The following is a 25380-nucleotide window of genomic DNA, read 5'->3' as shown; positions in this document are numbered from 1 at the left end:
CTCGCTTGAGAATGCGGTTAGTTTGGACATCCATTCAAACTCTAATGCGATTACTCTTATACACGATTACTAATCATCAAATTCATGTTAATTACTAACAAAATTAGTAACGTGGGCTGAGAAAAATCACAATACGTGCACTTATTATTAGAGAGAGATCATGCTTTGAGCACTGAAGCTGCCTTTACAGTTTATTGACAATGAGAGAACACGAATGACTCGAAAGACATGGCAGGCTTGTAAACAGACACTTAATTGGTAACACATTTCGTTTTAAATACAAAAATCAATCACTGTGTAAAACATTAGATCCACAAAGTCAGGACAGGTCACAACAATTTTACTTGGACAGATACCTTTTCATCACACACATACAAAAAAAAAGCCTGTAATATAACCAAAACCTCGAGTGTGAAATTCAGTAAAAAGGGACAAGAAGAGAACAATATAAAGCTCAGTGGAAATCAGAACGATGCTGAAACAAGCCGTGTTTGAGAGGAGGTCCCAACAGCATACGCTAGGAATATGTCTTTGTTTTCTGGTCTGCGAATGACAAGATTAGCATTCACAATTGGAGTACTATATTTGTGTTAGTTTGCTGTTAGCAAAAATGAGGACTTTTGAAACCATCCATGTTGCATGACCTGATGCGAGATAAAAATCCACCTGATGGCTGATAAAATCCATTAAAATACATAAACCAAGAAGCTAACGGAGGAATGAAAGAATGAGTCATAAATGGCCTAACAGTTTTTGTAGAAAGTCTCCAGAGAAAATACAACACTTGGAGCACAGAATGTACAAATCCTCAAAGAGTTAAAGGCAAACGAAAGAAAATCAAATGCGGTAGCTGTACAGCATACACTGATAGGTCTTCGGCTAAACTGATAGTTCACCTAAAAATGAAGAAGATATTTTGAAGAACGTTGGTAACCGAACAGCGCCGGTACCCATTCACGTCTATTGTACGGACACAAAACCAATGCATGTGAATGGGTACAGCCTTACCTATATTCTTCAAAATATCTTCTTTCGTGTTCTGCAGGAGAAAGAAAGCAAGGTTTGAATTGACAAGAGTTTAAGTAAATGACAGAATTTTCATTTTTGGCTTAACTGTCACTTTAAGGAACTGTAACAAAACAAACGGTTTGCATCCTCACAACTCACTTTGGCTTAATTGTATCTGGGATCCAGACAAAGTTCATATCAAAATCAAACAGAGTTGTATTGATTTCTAAAAACAAAACGTTCTCTAAAGCCTTCTGTCTCTGAGAGACGTATCGGAGCGCTTTCATCCGTAGTACGGTTTGTTGTCTGTCCAGCTTGTGATCCAGTGCTTCTTCTTGGTGTCAATGATCAAAAAGCCCTCATTTACGTGGTACTGTTCCATCTTACTAATCTTCACTGCGTGGTGTTTCTGCAAAGTGTTGAAATTGGCAGAGCGCTTAAAAAATCCACCCTGTAAAACAACAGAGAACATGAGACAGCATGCTTTACATCACAGCAAGGGTTAAACAGCTTATTAGAAAACGGTGAAATCTACATGAACCATTCGAATGCTGGGAAACCATCTACTGTTTACGATTATTCCAAAATGACTTAATCTTTAATAGATATACAAATTATATGCATATTTATTTACTACTACTACTACTACTACTACTTATCTAATTCAACCTGGATTATTAAAAAGATTTATGGATTGCACCTATTTAAATATTCACTATAGGAATGTCGATGTTTTTTAAATGAATCTAAAGCCAAATCAAGATTTATGATTGCGACATATTTAAAGCCCAGTTTTGTTTTTTTAATGGGACCTTTAACCTGCTTCCCCCAAGCAGCCTATTTCAATAATAAATATGTCAACACAGGAGAAAGCAGCATTCGTTGAGTGATGTAATTGGGTCTTATACATTATATAACAACTGAGAAAACTCAACCAAAACTATAAAGATATGGAAACAGAATGAGCGTACAAAACCCAGCCATGGATTCTACAGCGGGTTTTGAAGCGGAAAGGAAAGCTTGTTTGTTCTGCAAGAAAAGAAGTGATCAGAAAGAGTTTGTTGCCTCGGCTGAAAGCAAAGCTCTCTAACAGAGACACAAAGAAACGAACACGGTATCACAGAAGGAAATTATTAGTCATGTCAAGGGAAGAAAGACTTCACAAGTTGGATTAGAGCAATATGCAGTTGCTGTTTTAAGACATCCGTGTATCTCCAAGATAACAGCATCAAAGGCCTGAGGACATAACAGAGTTTCACGTATCAATTTGTTTCAGAAAAAAAAAACATTGCTTTTGAGAGCAATGATTAGACTCAGAAACAGACACAAGGGAGGTGTTAAATTGCGTCTCATGGCACAACAGGAAAAGAGAAATATAAGATCGGCAGAGCTTACGCAGAATAAATTATTGTTAATTAAGCAAAGCATTTTAGAGCTGGAGAGCTGTTGACTGTGACACCTACAAACTTTGCAATTTGTGACAGAGGCCCAGTAAGTGCGACAAATCTCAGTCATCCTCTGTAAGCCGGTCATTTTCTGATGGCTGAGTTTTCATCTCTGCCTTCTGGGCCTTGGCCTCATAAAGCTCTCTGGTGTTGGCCCTCTTGAAGAAACCACACTGGGGAACAGGATTCAGATATGAGCAGTTAAACAAAACAGAAGATATTGAAGAAGAGATCCAGGCTTGAAATCACTCAACTGTTCTTCTAGAACATGGTGTACAACAGATTCAAATATATAAGCACAAATGAAATCTATCTGTGTACCTCAGTGTACAGTAAGCTGTAATCTCTACTGTTTATATTTTAATTGTATTTTGAAGATATTGTCCTGTAATGTGTGTTGCACCATCCTGTTTACCACAGATTTCCAAAGGCGTTGAGAAAGCGAATTAAAAATGTGTTTTTCTATAGTGAGGTCAGAGACCTGAAAGGCTTATATTTTGCAGCTTATTAATTGAATGGTTTTATTTGTATCTTTAAATTATATTATTAATAGGGCTGTCCAACGATTCATGATTTCCAGAATAAACGCATGTGTTTACATAATATATGTCTGTGTACTGTGCATAGAAATTTTGTTTTTAAAAACACAAAAACATACACAAATGTATATTTATTTAGGAAATATTCATAATTAATGAAATATATATCATATACAGGTATATATCATAAAATATAATGTTATTTATTTATATTTTCCCATATTATTTTATATATATATATATATATATGATATATTTTCATGTATGTGTTTATAAATACACAATTAATATGCACAGTACACAGACATTTATCATTTAAACACAAACTTTTAATTCGAAAGAGATTAATCGCGATTAATCATTTGACAATTAACATAATAAAATATGAATTTCAGATTCGCATTTTGTATGTTTCTATTGCTTAAATGACAGTGTGCATTCCAGATGGCATGAACACCACATGTTCGTGTAAAACTTGATGATCCGTGTTATCACAGCATGATGTGAGAACGCTCCAAAAAGCACCTTGTGTGTCTCTATGGAAGCAAGGACAACCTGACCTTCTGTATGACCCATTAGTGACCTACAAAACATGCATAGCCTAGTATGTGTGCAAGTATATTTAATTCGCTTTTTTATAAACTTTTAAAGTTTACCGAGATTTTGAGCTCTAGATTTCAATGTGGACTTTTGAATCCCACTGTTCTGTATCTACATACATCACATAAAAATGTAACTATTAAAATGTGTGGCAGAATGTGTTGTTGATCCTCACAAGTTGTTAAAGGCGTTCAAGCATAATAATGTGATCAAGTGAAGTTGCCATTCCATCCTGAATCACACATGAATGTGAGAACACAATGACAGATCCTCACCTTCCATAAGAGAATGACAATCAGACTCAGCAGCATCACTCCTGCCAGCACAGACACAATGATAATCCACATAGGCGCTTCATATGCCAGTTCTTCAGCCAGTGCCGGATCTATTGCTACTGTGAACTAAACAGAAGAAAAATCTTTGATGTCATTTACCGGGAAACGTAAACTGAAAAATTGTGTCATTTTCATATTTATTAGATTTTCCCTCGCTTAGGCTAAATGTATGCGAGAGCGAGTTCTACAAGAAGAGGAAACTATAAGATGTTGAATTAGTACCTCACGGGTGTCGTTGATCATCTTGATGGTAGCTTTGTCTGTTTTTAAACTCAAAGTGGCATTACCAATTACAAATACCCTTGCAGCAGGATAATCCTGAGAAGACAGCAGTAGACACATTATTTTTCACTTTAGAAATTGTGTTACTAACATGTTTGGTAACATTTTGTGACCTAGTTAGCCATTTGAAGGGATAGTTCAACAAAAAAAGGATGTTGTTCAAAACCTATACATTAGAGCTTTTTTAAAACAAGGTAGGCTATTTTAAGATTCTAATCTTAAATGTCTCAGTGGTTTTGTATCAATGAATGAGGGCCAATGTTGTTTGGTTAGAAACATTTTTCAAAATATCTTCTTTTGTGTTTTGCAAAGGAAATCATACAGGTTTAGAAATGAAGGTGAGTAGATAATTGAATAATTTTATTTTTGCATGAACTATTCCTTTAATGGTATATTTGTTTATCAAAAATATATAAGTTGTATATAATGTAAATATCTTAAACCAAAAGATGAAAATTAACCCCTCATCCTCATGTCATTACAAACCTGTATGACTTTCTTTCCTCTGCAGAACACAAAAGAAGATATTTTGAAGAATGTTGGTCATCAAACATTGGCACCCAGAGCTGTTACTAGTTTAGAGAAAGGTGGTAACAATACTAGGGGGCCCCACAAAACCCAACAGTAATACTATAAAGTAAGTTTGTTTTGTAAATAATTTTACTACTTGAATTGTATACATGACATTTTAATGAAATCCAAAAAAGTGTAATTTGGCAAAAAATGGTTTTCTAAATAATTGTGAATTCCCCTCCCCAAAATGGTTAATCGTATAGTCTGAAAGTCAGACACCTAGCTCTTGAACAAAACCAATCAGAGTTGAGGCTCTGCCGCGGCAGGCAGCTCAGCTGAAGTATGCTATGGTGAAGTTAAAGAGCAGGAGTCAGAAATGTCATAAAAAGGAGAAAGGAACGCAGAGAATTGCTGTATAGCAGTCTATAAAGACGTTGCTTAAAACGTAGGGCTCTGTAATTCCCGCGATGTGGAACGGAGAGCTCATGGAGTTGTCAGTATCTGCATCTAACTACAAAGACGTAAACAAATGAACATCTCCGAGCTGTTTTGAGAGTTAACGTCACGGTTTCCTTTGAGAAAAGCTACTTATCTCGCACTGAAACTCAAAGGTCTTCGCAGCAGCCCGAAAATAAAAGTCTGGTTAATTTACATGACTACCTTTTTTAAATTTTTTAATGTTAACTTCAGTTATTTGATAATAGACTGATTGAAAAGACTATTGTACAGTACTGCTGGTTATTTTTACATCTGTTTTATTGATTATTATTTCATAACGTATGTCTTTTAAAAAACTAATGAAAGAATAATAAAAGTCTTGGTGCATTTGTTTAAGACAATGTTTATATAGAAGTTCATATAACATTTAATTAAAAAAAGGGTTTACAACAACACTCCCATCTTCTATTAGATGTAACTGGACTAGGTCAAAGTGCTATGACATAAATAAAACTTGATATAAAATGTCCCTCTGTTAGTTGGAAGGCGGTGGGTGCTCACATACACATTTTTTCAGGGGGCCCACAATTCACTAGCTACGGCCCTGCTGGCACCCACTGACTTCCATTATTATGGACACAAAGCCCCGACACATTCTTCATAATATATTATTTTGTGTTACACATATATAGTCATATATAGGTTTTGAATGACATGAGGGTACATGAATGATGACAGAATTGTTATTTTTGGGTGAACTATCACTTCCTGTATCTAAAGTACAATACTTGTTGTATGAACAGAACAGCAAATTATTTTAGTATAAAAGTTTCCATCTTGCATCAATTAATTTATAGATAAAATATTAGAGCAGAATATACAGTAGAAACCAGAATATAGATAAGTAAAAAATGAATATTAAGAAATATTTGTATTCACTGCAGAAATGTCCATGACCTTTTAAGATATTTAATATGTAATTATTTCCTGGAATGTCTCAGGCTAAAATCTAAAAATGTGAAACGCTATGAACCCACAATAAATTTAAGTGAGCACAAACTTTCAGATTTATCCTTCAGAGTCTAACATCTGACAAGCCTGCAGTGATGAGATGAGTCGTGGTGAAGTTTTGTCTGAACACTGACCTCAAGCATGGTGCTGTTCCATAAGTGTGCTCTGACAGTGAGTGTGGCTGAGGTGTTCATGTCTAGCAGGGGGCAGGTAAAGGTTTGACAGAGTGCAGTACCTGTGGTACAATCCTGACATTGAGAGCCAATGAGGAGTGACAGAAAAACACTTAATTTGTTTGAAAAAAACCTGTTAAGTCTCTGTTGTACACTTGATCATGCAAACTAGCAGAGAAGACATGCCAGTTTTATACAGTTGCCTAGCAACCAAACAATGGTTAAGGAGACTGATATATTCACCAGGTTGACAGTTCTCCTGTGGACGCCCCGTGGGATAAGAAAGGCCCGTGGCTCAGATGGTTCAGATTCAATGGAGGTCTCGTCTCTCTTTTTCCTTCCAGACTTGTGCTCTGACACCTATCCATGAGACATAATACATACACATAATTATCAAGGACATTACATTAAGTGCATTAGAATAAAAAGATATCGTTCTGTAACATTAAATCATATTGATGAGCATAAATCAGTTTAATTGTGTAACAAAGGACAGAGTTGAAGGTTCCAGGAGCGGAATAGCATTGGTTTAGATTCTTCCTAAGGTAAATCCTATATGGCTTATATTTGGGAGAGATTGCGGTGAGAGGTGCGGGTTGCACATTTTTGGAAAGGACGAGCTTCACAATCCAGTGCTCTCGCTTTGTGATTCAAAGGTAAATTACACAAATTAAAACCCTTTCATAAATTTCTCACCATAAGATCCACACAAGAAGAGGAATTTAGGGCACTGATAGTAATTTTCATTGTATAATGCCAACATTATGGTAGGAATGTCATTTGGAAGTTTAGAAAGACACTAAAGTACATAAATGATAACATAAACATTCATTTATGTGTGAGCTTGCCCTTTAAGAGCACTGTATTACAAAAAAAAACTGACAGTCATACATCCAGTTACTTACTGTCCTATTGAGAGGGTTTATTATGTTTCCTGCAGGGACACAAAAGGGTTGGGATGTTCCTGTCATCTGAATCTCTGACAGGTAAAGTAGCCACTTCTCATTGGCCACAGCATAGGGCCACTGAAAGACAATTTCTAGATGGCCCAGATTTCCTGAAAGAGGTTTTCCTGAAAGCACCACCTGCGGATAGATACACACACACTACACTGAGTAACTGTCTTTATTAACGATAAAACTAGTTTTTAAATAGCAGTGTGTTCTCATAACTGTTAAAAATAGGACATAGAACTATATTGTGAATTATTATTTTATTTTTAAAAAAATTATACAAAATTATTTATCAGTTGTTATTTTGGACATCTATGATTAAATATTGCAGGTCCTTTTACAGCATATTGAATCATTGTCTTGGTGAAATGGCAACCCTGACACAAAATCGTGAGAACTCATCGTGATTTTGTTTCTCATATCTTGTTTTTAATGATTTATTTGTGATATGTGAGTATTATTTTATTTATACAGTGCCACATGGACTAGAGAAATAAAAACCTTTAGACGTCGTAGAAAACATCTACTAATGATAACATTTCAATTGAGGTAAAAGTTGTTAGCAAGCAAGCTGCGCCGGATTTTCTTTTACATAAGCCATATTGTTTTTCCATTTCAATTAAGAAAATGTGTGATGTTATCCGTGGTATTCCTGTGCAATTTTAAATCCCTGTCTAGCAGTTTTTGGGCTGTGAGTTACCGAAAAGGGTAAAAATGGTCTTACCGTGAAGTTGAATTCCACTGGGCTTCCCATGTCGCTGGTGGACTTTGTAGCCGATTCCCCCACGAGTTTGCCACTGAATTCTGTCCTAAACTCAGAGGGAGATCTACAGAAAAAGAAAAAGTGAAGATTTTTAAACAATCTATAAATAGACATAATCCGATTTTTATGTAGCTCTTGCAAGTCTTTAAAGTCAGCCAAAAAGAATACAAGGTGCCAGGCTAAAATGCTAAATTCACAACTGTAACATGAGTCATTTTTGACGTTACTTTGAAAAGCAGTGAAGATGCGCTGAAATGCTTTAAGCGTAAAATAGCACATAACTCACACAAGAAAGGTAGGCCGGAGGTTGTATTCCACCATCAGCATTTTCGACAGGGGCTGTAGATCATTTTGATCACTCCGCCTGAGAAGTACAAATGCAATCATCAGCAAGTGTCCAAATCTGAATCAAACCTTTTCAACTTTATCTTCATTTAGTTAAAGCAGTAAACCTGACTAATGAATCACTTTGGGGAACTTGCAATGCTTATGCACTGGATTCTCAGTAAGAAGCAAAAATGGCAATTTTAATGATATTAATAGGTGTACCATGAATAAAAATATCCTTTTTTTACAGTTCAAGTTAACAATCTATCTTAGAATCTCAATTCATTCATATCCTTTCCGTACGTCGAGAGTTGCAACTCGGTCTGAATCTCCGGCATATCTATCATGATTCCCGTCGTTTCAAAGGTGATCTCAATCTCGACCTGTGAAAGACAGAAGTGACCACAACAAATCACTTTATCCATCTTAAAATCCATTACAGCTCTCCTAGTAATGCTATCCATTAGTAATTTAGGCTCAATTCAGGTTCTTTTACCACATTTACTGACACCAATAAATAATCCTCGAGGATCATATAAAACACGTTGAATACTAGATGTAATCCATGCATCATAGTGTAGCTCTATATCGTGTTATACATGTCTATAAATGGATGTGAGTTCGTAGTCATGAGAACCCACCTTCTGACTGCTTTTGAAAGGATCTCCCAGTGGACACAGAAGAAAAGGCAGACCCGGAGATAACTCAACAATCAAGTTCTGTAAAACCACAAAACCATGGACTGAGTAAAGAGATTCTAGTATAAGAATATGTATATACGTATACAGTAAGTGTGCAGAAATAGTGAAAAACGGGACTGGTTCACCCTTAGAAAGGTTAGGGGGCAATAAGACCCCATTAACCACAAGAGCCAGATATGAATTCTCTTTAGATCAATGATACCCGTAAACTATGTGCTATAAACAGCATCTTTTATCATAATGATATATATTTGTTTCTAGTTAAAACTCCAATATGTCATTTATTTGGCTCATTATACAACCTTGTAGACAATAGAATTTTAATGTCTATTTAGTCATGTGTATTTCCCAATGCAAGACTCATCTTATTTGATTACTTTCTTTTTCATCTGGAACTTGATAGATGCATAACACAAAATGAGATTACTCATAACAAATAAATGATAAGCATCACTGCAAAAACAATCTGAGATTATATAACACTTGAGTTAAAAACAAAAGACAGAATTGCATTATAAATGTGACTGGATGAGCCTCATTTGAGGCCGTTATATAAACAGCTGAGACACACACACATTTTGTTTAATAATGCGTTAATATGCCAACTCGCTATTAAACAACCTAGTTACACAGCGTTTACACTGGACACAAGTGTTACATGACAACATGTAAATCCCTCCCACTATGATGCTGGTATACTATTATAAAAATGGTACAGCAGAATGCTGAAACATTTGTGGCTGTCTGTGAAATTAAGGATTAAATCTCAAAATCTATTATTAGATTAAAACTACTCAAAAGTTTATTTTTCTACCAGAAGTTAAGTTTGGGCCATCTATAGAACAGATTTTGAGAGAGTATTCAAATTGTCATTCATTTATTAAATTATCATTATTATTTAAATACTGAAACTCATTATTTTATTGTAACTATGTATTTTTGGTGTAAAATAATAAATGTAAAATTGACACGGCCTTACACAGTCTATAATTAAAATGTATATTTTCATTTTATGTGGCGCCATATTGTCCAGTCAAGAAATGAAATGTCAAAAAAAGGTTTAATATTGTTAAACCTTAAATTGTCGACATTTCTGACGCTAAGGTTATTTTATGTACCTTTGCAGGTATACAGAACATAATATAAAGTTGTACCTTTTGGGGTCCATTATTGTACCCTGAGGAACAAATTTTAACTGGTATTATTATTATTAGGACCTATTGTGTACATGTACACAAAAAGTACAACAATTTATTTGTTGTATACCTGTTAAGGTACAAAAAGGAACCTTTAAGGTTACCACCCCAGCGACAGTTTTTAATGACGGTGTGATTTTTTTTATACAATGAAGAGTAAATGAGAAACTGGTATGTACTGTGCAATGAATTATTGTATGTTTAGACAGAACTGACTTGTAATGAATAAAAACTCAAATTATCTTAAGGCCTTTGGTTCTTACCTTGGGGCTCAGACTAGAGAAACTGAGTGAGGGGGGAATAGTGACATTTAAAACAGCACTGTAAGCATTTTCTGCTCTTCGGTCCTCTGATGGAAAGTTGGTTACTATTACCATCAGCCTCAGCTTCTTCACTTCAGTGGTGTAGAGGAAAACCTGCCGCCCATCCTGCCTGTAGAAACAAAACAATGTTTATTAATAAAGCAGCATCACGAAACCAAAAACCCTGCAGGTATACTAAACACCCAAAAACCCTGTTTGGCCGTTGTTGGACATAATTCATTTGACGTCTGTTATATGATGTCTTCATTCAGTGTGGGTAAAAGGGAAGACATTTGCATCACCAGTCGCCCTTGTAGGAATTAAAGATCTGATTGGCTGTACTCTCTATACAGTAGCATTGCCATTGATTCAGTCTGTGAACTGAAGCACTGAATCATCTGTTTCTCCTTTCACATGAAGAGCAATACGTGACTTACGTGGGAAACGGTCTGTGCTGCTCATCTGTGTACACAGCTGTCATTTGAAGGTTGCTCTCGCATTTGTTATCCGGTCCACAGGCTTTCTGAATGTGAATCTAAAGAACGAGACGGCATTGGTTGTGCGGAGCTGAAAACACAGCCAGGTGGTGCAGGGCAACCATTAAGTTTCTAATAAAACTTTATTTGCGCTCCAGCAAAGCAAACTGTGCGATACCTCAGTCCTGCCTGTCAGAACTTCCTTCTGGCTGATCACAGGAAAAGCACTGAGATCCTCCACCGCAGCTCCGGCTGAAGGAGGAGGTTCCAACAACGACATGTTCAGCAAAAAAACTATCGGAGCCACTTTGTCTTGAATGTTGGACTGTCATAGTTAGACATAGACACAGATGTTAAGCCTCATACTGACAGACAATTCCAAAACATATGAGCTTCTGTATCAAAGAGCAACAATATGAAAGGTTGAAAAGCGGCCTCGTTTCATACCGCAAGCTCGAGAGTCAGAGAACGACATTCACCGGATGGTTTAACGGAAATGCTGCCCTCTCTCTCATGGAAACGAACACGAGCACTCCGATGAAAGGGATCAGCATCTACTGTATATAGAAAAGCTGGCAAAACAACAGAGCTTTCTTAGAACTACACGTCGGGTCTGAATCCAGACACTCAGAACATAAAACGGCACGTCGAATCATGCTTGTAGGATGCTTGGACGTGTATTTAGGGCAATACATTGTGATGTGGCACTTACTAATACTCTTCTGGGAACTGGTACTGCCCGTGCTTAGTGTGTAGGAGAGACATATTGTTGCTTTTATACTGGAGTGAGAAAAAACAATTGTATGGTTTTAAACAATGCATTGACTGGAGAAAAGAAAGTCTGACATGGGGGAAATCACAAATTAAACTTTTGGAATTGTTTGTCTATATTCTTTTCTCAAAAACCTAGCATATGTGCCAACAAAGATGTTTTTATCAAATCACTGAACTGTGTGTATTTCTATGAAAGTCAACTTTTGTACCAGGAATCACAATCATTGGGGTCAATAACTTCTGGTGTCACAGTAAAAGTCTTCTTTAGGTGAATCACAGGACGGGCCCTTATGAGGAAAACCGAAGAAAATACAGTAAGATACAGTTCCCAAAATGCTACACCAATACATGTAGTTTATCTTGGAATTTCTTTTATATTTGCCAGCTTTATGTTTCCCAACTTCACTATCAACTCACCTAAGCAGGACCACACGGTCATCTAATGATCCAACCAATATATCAGGGTAACTGTTGCCGTCCACATCCAAGCCACCACTGATGGAGTAACCAAATGTCTGGAATCCAGCACCTATGATATCTTTACCCTCAATGACCTGGGAAACCATGTACAAGCTGAATGTTATTCATGTACAGTATGTTTTAAATGCACGCTCACTTTCGATCAAATAGTTTTGTTGTATAGTTGTATTGGTGTATAGTAACAGTTATTTGGAGGGGGAGGGGACATTTCAGATTTTAATGAAAGATTATGCATGCACATGCAATAAAAAATAGATAATAATTTTAATAAATAAATAATGACCCCACATGGATTAATCACTCATAATAAAACTGCATTATTACATTAAAAAATGTGAATTGTCATTTTGATTTCATGGCCACTTCATTAACGTTTATATACAAATCTTTAATATTTTGCAGTGATCCTAGAAGTATACATTAAGACCCGGTCTCACAGAAGAGGCTTAAAGTTAGTCCCAAACTAAAATAAATTTTTAAAACTTGTCCTGAAATATTTTTAAACATATCAGTGCCATTGTTCTGTTGCAAGATAAAAGCAACATAAATATCTTAATTCATCTAAGGCATAGTCCAGGCTTAAGTTAAGCATTGTCTGTGAAACCGGGCCAGTGTACTGTAAATAGGATAAAATGCATAAAAACCTGCATTAAATAAGTAGGATCAAATTTGATTTATTTTAATGTTTCTTTAAACTCTTACCTGACTAGGCGTGTGTGATATGCCATTTTTGTTGCCCATCCATACAGACACAGTGCCTGACTCATGATACGGAGCCCCAACAGCAAAATCTGTGACATACAGAAAAGAGTGAGAAAAACAATCACTGAGAAAGTACATCTTAGTAAAGCCACAAGAAGGCAGCAGAGTGAAATGTTCTTGGCCTCAGCATTTGCCGTGTCTGACTGACCTCACACATAACAGTGAATTACTGCAAATGACCATCACATTAGAAACCAACATTCATGTTCCTGTCATGAGGTATGGACAGAACCCAAGTGCAGGCAGCGGTTTGTTTGAAACAGCAACAAGGTAACTCCAATGGAAGGCAGGGTATCAGGACAGACGAGGTGGGTAAACGTGCAAAATGAACCGACAAGGGACAGAGGGAAACTGGGGCTTGATAAAGGGGAACACTAATGAGGACTGAATACACAGGGAGAGTGGCAGCAGGTGACAGGAATGAAACACTAAGGGGAAGATTGTCGGGGACGGTGACAGGACTAAACACTAATGCCGCTAACAGGGAAATAAGGGGGCGGGGCTTAAGGACGCGACACCGGAGAGAGAGCATGGCGTTTCAAACCAAAACAATGCTCTTTCTCCACACAAAACACATGGGACTGACATGATCCTGCCACAAGACTCGAAAACCAAGACAAGGAGAGGCAGGATCATGACAGTTCCCTACACTTATCTAACACTGGGTGCAAAACAAGCAAATCTTACTCAGATCTTACCTTGGAAACCGTCCTGGTTGACATCACCGATAGCCACAACAGCCATGCCAAAAGCAGAGTCTTTAGACCCGTGGAGGACCAGGTCTGCATTATTGTGAAAAAATCCCATCTGGTTCATATAGATATACACCGCCCCACCTTCAAGTTTACTCCGCTCAAAATAAAAGGGGGCTCCGACAATCAGATCCTTCCAACTGTACGGATAATAAGACTTCATTAATGACTTCATAATGTCTAAATCAAGGATTTTGTTTTATCGATGACCACTAGTTATAAAGAAATAAGCCAAGAATTGTCTTTACCCGTCATTGTTAAGATCCACAAGAGCAATGCTGTTGCCAAAATAGGATCCAGTTTGCTCCCCCATGAGAGTAATATTTACTTGGAGTTTTCCTTCCATGCCACTGGATTTTAAAGATTTAGCTATTATCACTGATCCATTGGCTTCATGTCGTGGGGCTCCTGTTACCACTGTGTATTCCTTAGTGCTTAATATCCCATGATCCATTGCTACGGAGTAACCTGGCAAGAAATGAATCAATCAATAAATCAAGATCAATCACCAATAGCAAAGTGCAACTTTCAGTTTTAATATGCTGTTAGGACAATTCTTGACACAATCTGTTGACACAATAAAATTGGAACTCGAAAAGAAAAATATCTATCCATTACATGCAATCACTGTGTATTTATTATCTACAGTAGTAAATAATGAGTGATTGGTTGCAATTATGGAATAAATGTCCATCACTGATTCTTGAGATGGGACTGATTCATGAAATTGGTGAAATATGCTTGCTATCGAAAAGAAAAGAATTGGAGAATTTAACATTTTTCATAATATGGAAAAACAGTGTATCACTTAGCTTTACTGAACACCATTGTTAAATAACCACAGACTTAACACTGTTGGCAAATTATTCAAATAAAGAACGTGCTTTTAAGTATGTCTGACATATTTGACACAAGTAATTAATAAATGTAACATTTTAGGACAAATAAAATCATAATCCATTATCTGAGACCTTTGTCTATACACTGATTTATTCCTAATTAACGAAGTACTGCAAATAAATAACAATAAAGATGTGTTCTTTCCCTTATCTCAAGAATCAGTGCTATAAATCCTAACCACTAACAAAACCAATGTAATTGTTTTGTTTCACAGGGAATGCTTGTACTGATTAAAACTAATCCGCCATATCCATTAATGAAAAGACAAGGTATATTTTAAGAGATGATATATTATTGAATATTATAGAAACACTATACTCTGCTTTGGATAAGAGTCAAAATATGGTCATATAAATCAGAAAATGAACATTTTCGTAGCATACATTTTCTGTTGAAAACCAGTAATGAAGTACTAAAATATGCTTGTCAACATAGTATTTATTCATTTAAAAAGTACAGTGTATTTTTCATTTCCTGAATCAGGATCAAGAAGGACAGCAACGACATTAAAGCTGTGCCACTGTCTTACCAATATAAATATTCCCTTTATCCAAATCTGGAACCTTGCTTTTCAGTGTAAACCATACATCTGAAGGATCATGCCACTTCAAAAATGCATTCCCTATTAAGAGAAAAGGGGAATTTAACAAACGTCATTCATTATGCAACTGATTTAAAATATTGGTTTACTGGACGCAAACTTCCCTTACCTTGCCAGTTGTAGCAACCGGGCGCACCTACGATGACGTCAGTCTGAGTGAAGGCAGAAGACATTCCAGCAAGACACATGCCCTCATTGTCTTTATTTCCACTGGGGTCACACAGCTCATCGTGTGACTGCCATTGATGGTCATCCTTGTCATACATTAAATTATTTCCACGGATGAAGCACTTTCCAATCATACGGAAGTTGGATGACATGTTCCTGATATAGCGATGACCACAAGCCTATCAGAGAGATAACATTTTTTCAAAATTCAGTTGCAACACACGGTAGAGTAAATGACGACCAAACTTTTTTACCAATTTAAGAAGGGGGGATTATTATGAAACTCACCAATACACGACCACCTGGATGACTCTGACTGGCAACAGACACACCTAGCCACATTCCTTCTATTACCTCTATGTTAGGGTTTGGCATGTCATCAGGATCTGCACAAGACCAAGCACACAATGATCAGTATATTATATAAGCTTGAAGCTGTTTTTATTAAAAAATGCTTAGTGGTTAACGATACTAAACTATGACCAATACTCATTTAGCTTATTAGTCTTTCAGGAAGAATTAGTGGAGAAATGTTACATTTATGTTAATAACACACACGCTTCAATTATTCCTTCAGCACTCTGTATTAGATAAGTATCTGTGTAAATATATTTTTCTAGTCATGCAGGTTTGGAGTGACATGAGTAAATAATGATGGAATTTCATTTTGGGTAAACTATCCCTTCATATTTGTATTAAAAATAGCCTATAATATAACAAAAAACTTTCATACTTTCATAAAGTATAAAATTGACAATAATGCTTTTAAATAATTTATCAATTGCATATTTCAAATGTAAGTTTGGTGTGAATGGTTGGAAAATTACTTGATTTAACAAGGTTCAGTCTTTTACAGTCTTTGGGATCTGCTGTGATTGGACAGGCATACATATCTCCAGTCTCATTGGCAGGCAGCCCAGACTCCGCCTTCTCCTTAGGTGCTCCTACAAGAAGTCTGGAACAAGCAAAAACCGTATTCAGCTAAAGCCTGTCCTGTGGCTATATATTAAGACACAGCTGTCACAGAGACACGTTAACGGTTATTTAAGAGAAAAATGCACACTTTTAAGCAAAGGACTTAAATTCACATTCAGCTGTGTATCTATCACTTCATTTTATTTCATCTTATCTTCAAAACTTAGCGTTCACTGCAGACAACCTTAAGCACGTCTAACGCACATCTGTCTGGGCTTGTTGGGCTTTGTCAAATGATTTTGACTGGAAGGACTTGTCAGAACCCATTACCGCAGGGGCACAATGCACATAGTCAAAATTCTGGTGAAATCAGCCAAGTTAACTTTATCCCCAAACTTAGAACATAAATATAGAAGTAAAGCATTTTTGCAAAAAGACACTTATTTAAGTACATTTAAGACACTGTTGATTGTAAAGTAATTGCAGTGCTACATTATTTTCATGACAGTTACACAGGTCTTTAACTACTATTAACTTCTATGGTCCAGTCTGTCATTTTTTGGAGTATCTATTGACAGAAATGCAATATAATATACATATCTCATACCACTAGATATCACTACATTTCATACACTGGACCTTTAAATTTGGCCGTTTAACCTACAATATATGAAAAAGCAATAAACAAGGTAAAAACACACGTAAACTGATGTCATCACTACTTTTCTTTAATCCCACAGGCGTGAAATTACAATGTGCACCCTGCATTCTTAACCTTCATGCTCTGGAACTGACGTGTGACTGATGTGATTTCAATCACAAAACTATGCATCATTAAAACACAGACATCCAGATCTTCTGTAATGGATCAGATAAAATCCTCAAGAGCCTTTAAAATGTGGGCCAAACATTTCATTAAAATATAATCAGTTTCATTTCAATATTTTTCTGAGAGTATCACTCCAGAAGAGATGCCTGCATTAAAGTTTTATGATTTTTGTACACATGCTTTAGCTGTTTAATCCACCTTTCTCCCTGAGGCCTCATAAATATTCCGCTGTGTGAAGGATGAGTGCTCATCAGATCATGACTTGTGTCTAACTGGATTATAAATGTCCGATGCGGTTCATTCGTCGTCTTTAAAATTCAGGGTGTTGTTTTAATGGAAATGTTATGTCATGAGAGAAGTTACGTTATATGTAACAGACGAGACAATAGCATTATGTTAGCATTATTTAATCAAGTGTTTAAATACTAGTGACAGATGATGTAGGTATTTAATGCAAAAAGCGAAATTTAAAGGGGTCATATGGCACGGCTAAAACTAATATTATCGTTTGTTTTAGATTAAATGCAATGTGTAAGCATGATTTAAGGTTAAAAAACGCTATATTTTCCACATACCGTGCACGTTTGAATCTCCTCTTCGCCCCGCTCGTTGCTCTGAAAAGCATGGTGTGCTATGATTGGCCAGTAAAGCAGTGGGTAGTGATTGGTCAAATACTGCAAGTTTGTGACGGAAACCACATTTGGAACATCAGGTTCCAAAGCAATTGTACTGACAGGTACACCCACCTTACTTGCGTAAACATTTGGGCGGTCTTAAATCATACCCCGAACTGACGTAAATTTTTGGGGGTGTGGTCACACGAGGCGTTTCAGGCATGCACGACCTGCATCTTTTAGAATAGATAGAATGCATCTTTTGTTCCGATACTTACATTTTGGAAATTTTACGTGTCCAATACATGCACGGGCAATTTATAACACACCAAAGACAAAGAAAAACACGTATTTGCATCATATGACCCCTTTAAGGCCTGACATACAGGTAAATACTAAACGAGAAGCATCTCCATACTTCAATAGTTCAGTTAACTGCAAGTAACTGCAGCCCACGAATGCACGCAAGCGCATTAACATTTGTTAATGTTGTCACTTTGAAAACGTGAAAACATATACTGCCATTGCTGTTGGATAGTGTAACTGTAAACTGTAAATCATTTGATATATTTTGGTTTTCTGTACAGTTCAATTTGTTACCATCCAAATATTTCCGTTGCCCATGAAGTGAATATAAGAATTATGAAAAACACAAACTATGAGGTCTCCTTGGCTCACTTTGACATTCCTTCCATTATTCTTAAAGTGGGTTTATTCTCATTTACTTGTTCATATGCATCACACATTGTGATGAGGTAGACTGTGATGAGGACACACAGTCAAAGTCAAGGCCAGATGAAGGAGACAGACATAAGCAGACAATGAAAGACAAAAGGTGAGGTAAAAGATAAAATCCCTCCCTGTGGGCTTTATTTCATTTGGACCCTCGCTGTCACCCCCCTCAAACCACCAGCACTACCAATCTGCTTGTGTTCCTGCCTCATGGTTGTCATGTGACTCTAAATCTGGTTTCATCAAGGACAACACAGGAAATGAGAAAGTCAGGAAAAAGGTGAATGATAAAGAAGGAATGTCCTATTCTCCCTCTTATCTGCACAGTAAAAAATCACAACCTATTCTTTCCAGGTTAAATTCATGATACATATCCTTGCTGTAAAGAGATGGGATATTTGTTTCTGTCTGAAAATCAAATGGTGTCATTTAGATTAAGGACAGCAGACACGTAATCATTAAAAATAAATCATTTTTTAACATTTAATGTCAAAATTCTTTAAAGGGGTTTTAACAAAATAGAGGTTGGTAATTTGTTGATCCAACTTAATGCTATGCAAAATACAATAGTATAAAAAAAACTCCAGGCCAATACAAAATGACCCAAAATATGTCTACAAACGTCCCTCCACATTTTCAAGTCAACAGTGTTTAGTGTTTACAAACCTCCCACATAGGGCCCACTATTATTCCAAAAGACCACATGTAATCATAATTCAATACACAGAAAATGTTTCATGTGAATCAATGTAATACACTTTATTTACCCTTCCATATGTATAAAGTATAGTCACACATTAATTTAGTGCTGATGAAAATACAAAATCAAACTGCACAGTAAAGTACACTTAAGGGCAAGTTATGGTTGTTTGTAGGACCTACGCCGTAGCCTCTACCCCATAGGCAACGCGCCGGTTTTGCTTAATACTGGTGCGCTGTCCAACATATTCTGGTGCAGCCTTCAACCCATGTGTAAACAAGACCCGACCGCTGTCGCGTTGCGCCGTATTCCATAGCCAGAATCTGTCGATCTATACTGTCAATACAACCATTTGAAATCGCCCCTAATATATAGTAAATAGTTTAAAGGCCTTTATATGAATAAGCGCGTGATCACTGTATATAATGTAAAGCTAGACAATGATGACAGAAAAAACGGATGTTGCATTAATGGTATTACATGTATTTATGTTGACAGTCCTAAAATTAAATAATCTTATTGACAGCTGTATAACAAAATTCTTCCAATCCTAACCTGTGGATAAAACAATCCGGAGCAACAGTTACAAAATAAACCAATTCCACAGGAAAGCCACAGACCGGCTCGCACCGCTCCAATATGGCGGACAACATACATATGGTGGCCCAAAGAAAAAGATGCTAATGCTAATCTAGTCGATGTCTATGGTTTGAGAAGCATTAGCAGTGATATCGGCAAGTAAAGTCACTTTACATAAGAACAAATAATTGACTTGGATAATTCATTCGGAAATGCATTTGAGTAAACATGACGCTATCGATCACTGAGTTTTTTTTACCTGGGGGAGGGGTTCAAACAGAACAATCACAGCATTTGCATTATCCCTTGAGTTGATGGGTTATTATTTTTTGAGAGGCGCATTTCAGGCTACGTAGAGCTACGAACAGCCTACAGCATAGGTCCTATGCATGATCATAAATTACGCTAATTATTAAATTACGCTATAAATTAGATATTCTCAAGCTTATCTTAAAGGAACTGTGTGTAATAATTTTACTGTAAATCAAAACAATACCTTCATATTTTCAAAGACATTTAGGAAACATGCTAAATTCATATAAATGCAATAGCGAGTTATTCCACTCTGAAATGTGCGTTCCGTGCAGGAATGTCTGTTTTTGTTTTGGTCCGTATGTCCCCGCCCACTGACAATTTACCCACTTGTGTATTTCGATACCTCGACTCCCAGTAAGCGATAATCACTGCATATTGCAGCAAACAAACGATGTGGGTCAGAGCAGATTCCACCCTTTCCGGTACTATTACGTTGCAAACTTAAAAATAAAGAATTACTATGATTTTACAACTTTCAAGGAGTAATATATAATTTTATTACAGTTATTTATATGAGACAGCAATATGGCCCGTAAATGCGATCAAAATTTAAGGTCAAAATTACAGTTTCATTGCAGCTTCAAAGGGCTCTCTAAACGATACCACATGATGAATAAGGGTCTTATCTAGCGAAACGATCTGACATATTCTAAAAATAATTTAAAACATACATGCTTTATAAACACGAATTATCGCATTGCTCTCTCAAGAAAATCCATCTCATCTTCTCCTCAAAGTTCAAAACATTAGTCCGACATTATTGTTTTACCTTTTAACTCCCTTTTTTTTGTAAATGGCGTTTGACTTAGTATTTGCACATTCAACTTGTAAAACTGACTCTGTACTTTCGCCTAAGTCAAGCGTGAGTTTTCAATGTAATTACATATTATGTGAAGTCATGAATGCGCTTCGCAGAACAGAGCAAGGCGAGCATTTGTGTTTATAAAGCATTTACATTTTCAATTTTTTTTAGAAAATGATGAGCATTTCACTAGATAAGACATTCATTGTCCGTTATTGTTTAAAACCCTTTGAAGCTGCACTGAAACTGTAATTTCGACCTTCAACCGTTTGGAGTTCATTGAAGTCCATTGAAGAATAATGCTGGAATGTTTTCATCAAAAACCTTACTTTCTTTTCGACTAAAGAAAAAAATACATAAACATCTTTGATGACAACAGGGGTTAGTAAATTATCAAGAAAATGTTTGTTGAAAGTGAACAATTCCTTTAAGAGTTTATGTAAGTGTCTGGCAACTCCTGTGAGTGTCGAGTCTGAGGCGGAGGAGGCGCGGGGAAAAACACTCACCAATATTTTGAATTTGGACTGCGATATCATGCTCAACCGCTAGTTGTCAATGTTACATACAGTTTCCTTAAGAAGTTATAAAAACTACATTTAACGAATATCATAGTGCACTTTGTCTAGGTGAAGGATGAAGCAGTGCAAACCAAACGGGGGTCAATGTCTAGCAAGTTTATTCTTCTTACTAGTTTCACATGCCCTGGCTTTACCAGAAATCTGAAAAAACTCCCAAATCAGTCTGAGACACGAGGAAAGTAAAATTTAGCCATGAAAAAACTAATTTAGAATATAAGCATATAACTCAAAATGATAACACTTATGATGTACTATCTGAGAGACCGTCATAAGATGCCATTTATAAATACTATATTCTCAAGATCAACTGCAGAGAATACACAATCAGTTTAATACAAGTCGCATGACGTGGATTTTAGTAGAATTACACACAGGTCACCGTCTAGTACTTGTAGAGCACCACATTCCTCAGAGGCAAATTATGGAACTGGCTGAGGAGCTCATTTGCACTGGTGCTTAATGTTATATAGGCTTTGAGAGTACATGATTTAACCCGAATAGATGCTAAAGAAGGTGTAACATGCTAAAGTTGTGTCTGGCGTCTCTCTGAATGAGGCGCACAGCCAGAGTTCACATTGCAGTTTTATTTGGTCTCCGTGTGTGAAAGTACATGTGAAAGTAAGTCCTATTTTAAGGGCCTGGCCTTTAAGTACAAAAACACAGCCCGCAGAGAAAATATTTCACTGCTGCGCTCTGAATGAGATTGGCATGCTATAAACAAAATGCTTGATTTGGAGTTAAAACAGTAGCGCACAGATTCATGTTTAGACAGGTAAAATCTCCCACATGTAGCCTACATGACGAATGAATGAAATGCAACCAAAATCAAAATCAAAGTGCCCACATTTTTTTTAACTTTTTTCATTTAACTTTTTTCAATGCACACAAAAAATACAAAATCAACTGTTTATCATTCAATAATCCATATGTAATCTATATAGCAAAATTAATGATTAACACTGTAGCAGTTTAAGTGATAATCAACCAAAAATGAAAATTCTGTCATCATTTACTCACCCTCATGTTATTTCAAACCTTCAAAACTTTCTTTCTTTCGCAGAACACAAAACAAGACGTTTCTTCTTTTTGGTAAACATACAGCACTGACCCCTTTCACTTCTATTGTATGGATTCAACACCAATGCAAGTGAATGGAGTCCAGTTAACAACATTTCAAAATATCTTCTTTTGTGTTTTGCAGACGAAAGAAAGTCATACAGGTTCGAAAAATTTAATTTGGGGTGAACTTTCATTTCAAAGCCTTTAAATAAAAAGTTATTTAATAATCTATCACAAGACTCAATAATGCAGAACTTTCACTTGATAAGTTAATTTACCTCTTCACCACTAAAGGTGTCTTCAGAAAAGTTAGGGCTGCTCTGTGACTGCTAAAAATTCTTTGCAAAGACGTGATGTCCATAAAAGATTACACCTGCTCTGACCCACCTCTGTCCCTAGTGTCAAAACAAGTTTATCCCCTGCAACTGTTCAGGCAGTAAGTTACTGGACCTCAGCAGTTATCTGGAGTCAGTTTAGACAGAATTGTACTCATTGGGATTTAGGAACAGAGTAAAGATCTTAATTGTTCTTATTACTCAGTGTGTTCTATCAGTAGTCGCTTCTGCTGCTCTTGTTAAATTCATTGCAGGGAGGAAACAGATTATATGAGCACGTGGGACAAATGTCAAAGATCAGACTCCATCAGGAAGAATTGCCCCAACGCTAGACGTCCTTGTGTACTTCTCTACCCAGAGCCACACGAGGACTGACCCACATCTTTATGCATTTGACCAGATGATGAAGGTCTGGCCGGTTCAATTATATAATTGCGATTGGTCTTGGTTCTCAAATCAAATCAAGATGATCTCGAATGGGTTGTGTGTACATTCATCTTCTGAATGGGAGGAGGGGTCATCTTTTCAAAATGTGTAAAAAAATATTTTTGTCAATTTAACAATTTATAGAATTTTATTTGTATTTTTGTCAACTTCACTGTTCCTCTTAACATTTGTTTTTAAAACAGGATCGGCAAAGATGGATCTCTTGAAGGTGACAATGACAAGCAAATAGGAAGTCAACAGCAACACATAGAGAGTACACATTAGCTGAGAGTGTTCTTGTACCTTTATTTACATCTTTATATAAGAGACTTGGTTCTTAACTTGTTGTAGGTTTTAGGATGTCACTTCTGAATGCTCTAAAAATACAGATGTTAGCATTGTTAAAAACTGATTTAACACCTGAAGTGGGAAATACTGTAGTGTTGCTGTGTTATGTGTCAATCTGTCAACAATAAGCATGCCATAGCAGTTTATATATTCTAAAAATAACCAAAATGTTGCCGAAAGTTCAGAAAACAAAACATAAGTCATTTATTGCTTTTGTTATGGCCTTATTTATTGTATATTTGCTCAAAGTTGGAGATTGTATTGTGTGACACATCAAAACCTTTTATGAGTCAGTGGATTTACATGCACGGCTGACTCCCTTTCTGAATTCTCTGGAATTCTTATTTCCTGGGGATATGATCAAATTGAAGTGTGCAAACCAATATGCGTGTCTACTGTAGATCTACATGCGCTCACACGCTCAGTCACATTTCAAACTACATCTGCAATAAGGGTTTGGATACACATTCTGCACAAGATGTAACACCATTCCCATCAGCAAATTGAAGATGCTTGTACAGTTTTCTCTGTGCAAGCCATCAATATGAAAACATACAAGGTCGCAGGCAAATTATTTTCAGGATTAATTCAGCTCTTTATTTCCTACCTATAATGTTATGTAATACAAGTACTATACGATAAAATATTAAATTAAATAAAGTAAATTGTTATGTAACCAAACACAGACCACAGGTTATCTCTGGGCCAACACATACGTCGTCCGATGACACAGTCTGTAGTAAAACTGCTTAAAAGTAAAAGTCAGCTTACCATTATTTGTCATTTTGATAACCATTGGCATTATCATAATATCGAGGAAGGTTTGTGGTTACCACCAAATAAAACTATGGTTAAAGTGTAAAAAAGTAACGTTAGTGTTGTTTTAGGTGTAATTGTTAATAAAATAAGACACATTTGAGGTTACCTGACCTACTTTGGTCTAAGTTAGAATCTTGATAAATACTTTTCTCCTTATCATTTACTATTGCGTAAGAAGAGTCCAGAGAATAGCGCAAGCTATAAAGTTACTTCCGTCGATCTTGTGAAATGCTTGTTAATAATTGACATGTGTTCATTTATCGCCACACCTTGAACAAATAGAAACCACGCTCATCCATTGTTGTAATAATATGAATTGGAAGAATCATAAGTGCGCGGCATCATTTATAACTTTTACACGTTATCGATCTCTATAGAAAAATATACGTTTCAGCTCGCAAACGAATAAGCAATGCATCTTTCAACAGGTGGACATTTCTTGTTTATCCCCTTACTGACAACGAAAACCCTACTTACAGGTATCTCTGCTCTCCAACGAACTGTTTGTGCAGTGAAACAGAAAATCCAAATAAACTTCCAGCAGTTGTTCCCTCTTTGACGACTGGAAACCTCACATCCAAGTTGAGCGCATGACAGCAGCGAACAGCGCAGAGTGTCAACATCAGGACGACCGCGTTTACATGGACCTTTCGGCGATCAAATACAGTCATTTTTGATTTAATTGTTTTAATCCTCTGTACGTGGGACTGTAATTTCGTATTTCTTTTGTTTGTAGAGTCCGAAAGCACATAAATCTGGCCTGGCGTGAAAAGGAACAGGCGCCGTAAACTAGTAATTCTTCCGGGGTGTGCGCTGATAGGTAAAGTCTG

At 36.5% G+C, this 25380-nt stretch overlaps 1 protein-coding gene across 1 annotated transcript; it reads right to left on the bottom strand.

The window, feature by feature from the left end:
- Positions 1-178: 178 nt before the first annotated feature.
- itga3a (integrin, alpha 3a) lies at positions 179-25380 on the bottom strand. Its single transcript, XM_079457051.1, has 26 exons — positions 25028-25380; positions 16327-16454; positions 15788-15885; positions 15441-15678; positions 15260-15352; positions 14079-14298; positions 13777-13970; positions 13019-13107; positions 12254-12390; positions 12046-12123; positions 11775-11842; positions 11510-11634; positions 11241-11387; positions 11024-11121; positions 10548-10716; positions 9029-9106; positions 8691-8770; positions 8347-8424; positions 8022-8124; positions 7250-7429; positions 6588-6704; positions 6306-6419; positions 4150-4245; positions 3868-3993; positions 2472-2626; positions 179-1459 (listed from the first exon to the last, which is right to left on the bottom strand). The coding sequence occupies exons 1-25, from the start codon at positions 25219-25221 to the stop codon at positions 2516-2518; spliced, it is 3159 nt and encodes a 1052-aa protein (XP_079313177.1). The 5' UTR covers positions 25222-25380; the 3' UTR covers positions 179-1459; positions 2472-2515.

The sequence above is a fragment of the Barbatula barbatula genome, assembly GCF_947034865.1.
Source record: "Barbatula barbatula genome assembly, chromosome: 5".
Classification (NCBI taxonomy): Eukaryota; Metazoa; Chordata; class Actinopteri; order Cypriniformes; family Nemacheilidae; genus Barbatula; species Barbatula barbatula.
This window is presented reverse-complemented; position numbering and strand designations above follow the sequence as displayed.

Bases quoted from the DNA above. Each gene is read 5' to 3' on its own strand.
- itga3a (XM_079457051.1), bottom strand. From the start codon at position 25,221: ATGACTGTATTTGATCGCCGAAAGGTCCATGTAAACGCGGTCGTCCTG. The intron at 14,299-15,259 runs GTAAGACAGTGG...ATTTCTTGCCAG, and splicing joins TAAAGGGAATATTTATATTG to GTTACTCCGTAGCAATGGAT. The intron at 12,391-13,018 runs GTAAGAGTTTAA...ATGGTTTCCCAG, and splicing joins TATCACACACGCCTAGTCAG to GTCATTGAGGGTAAAGATAT.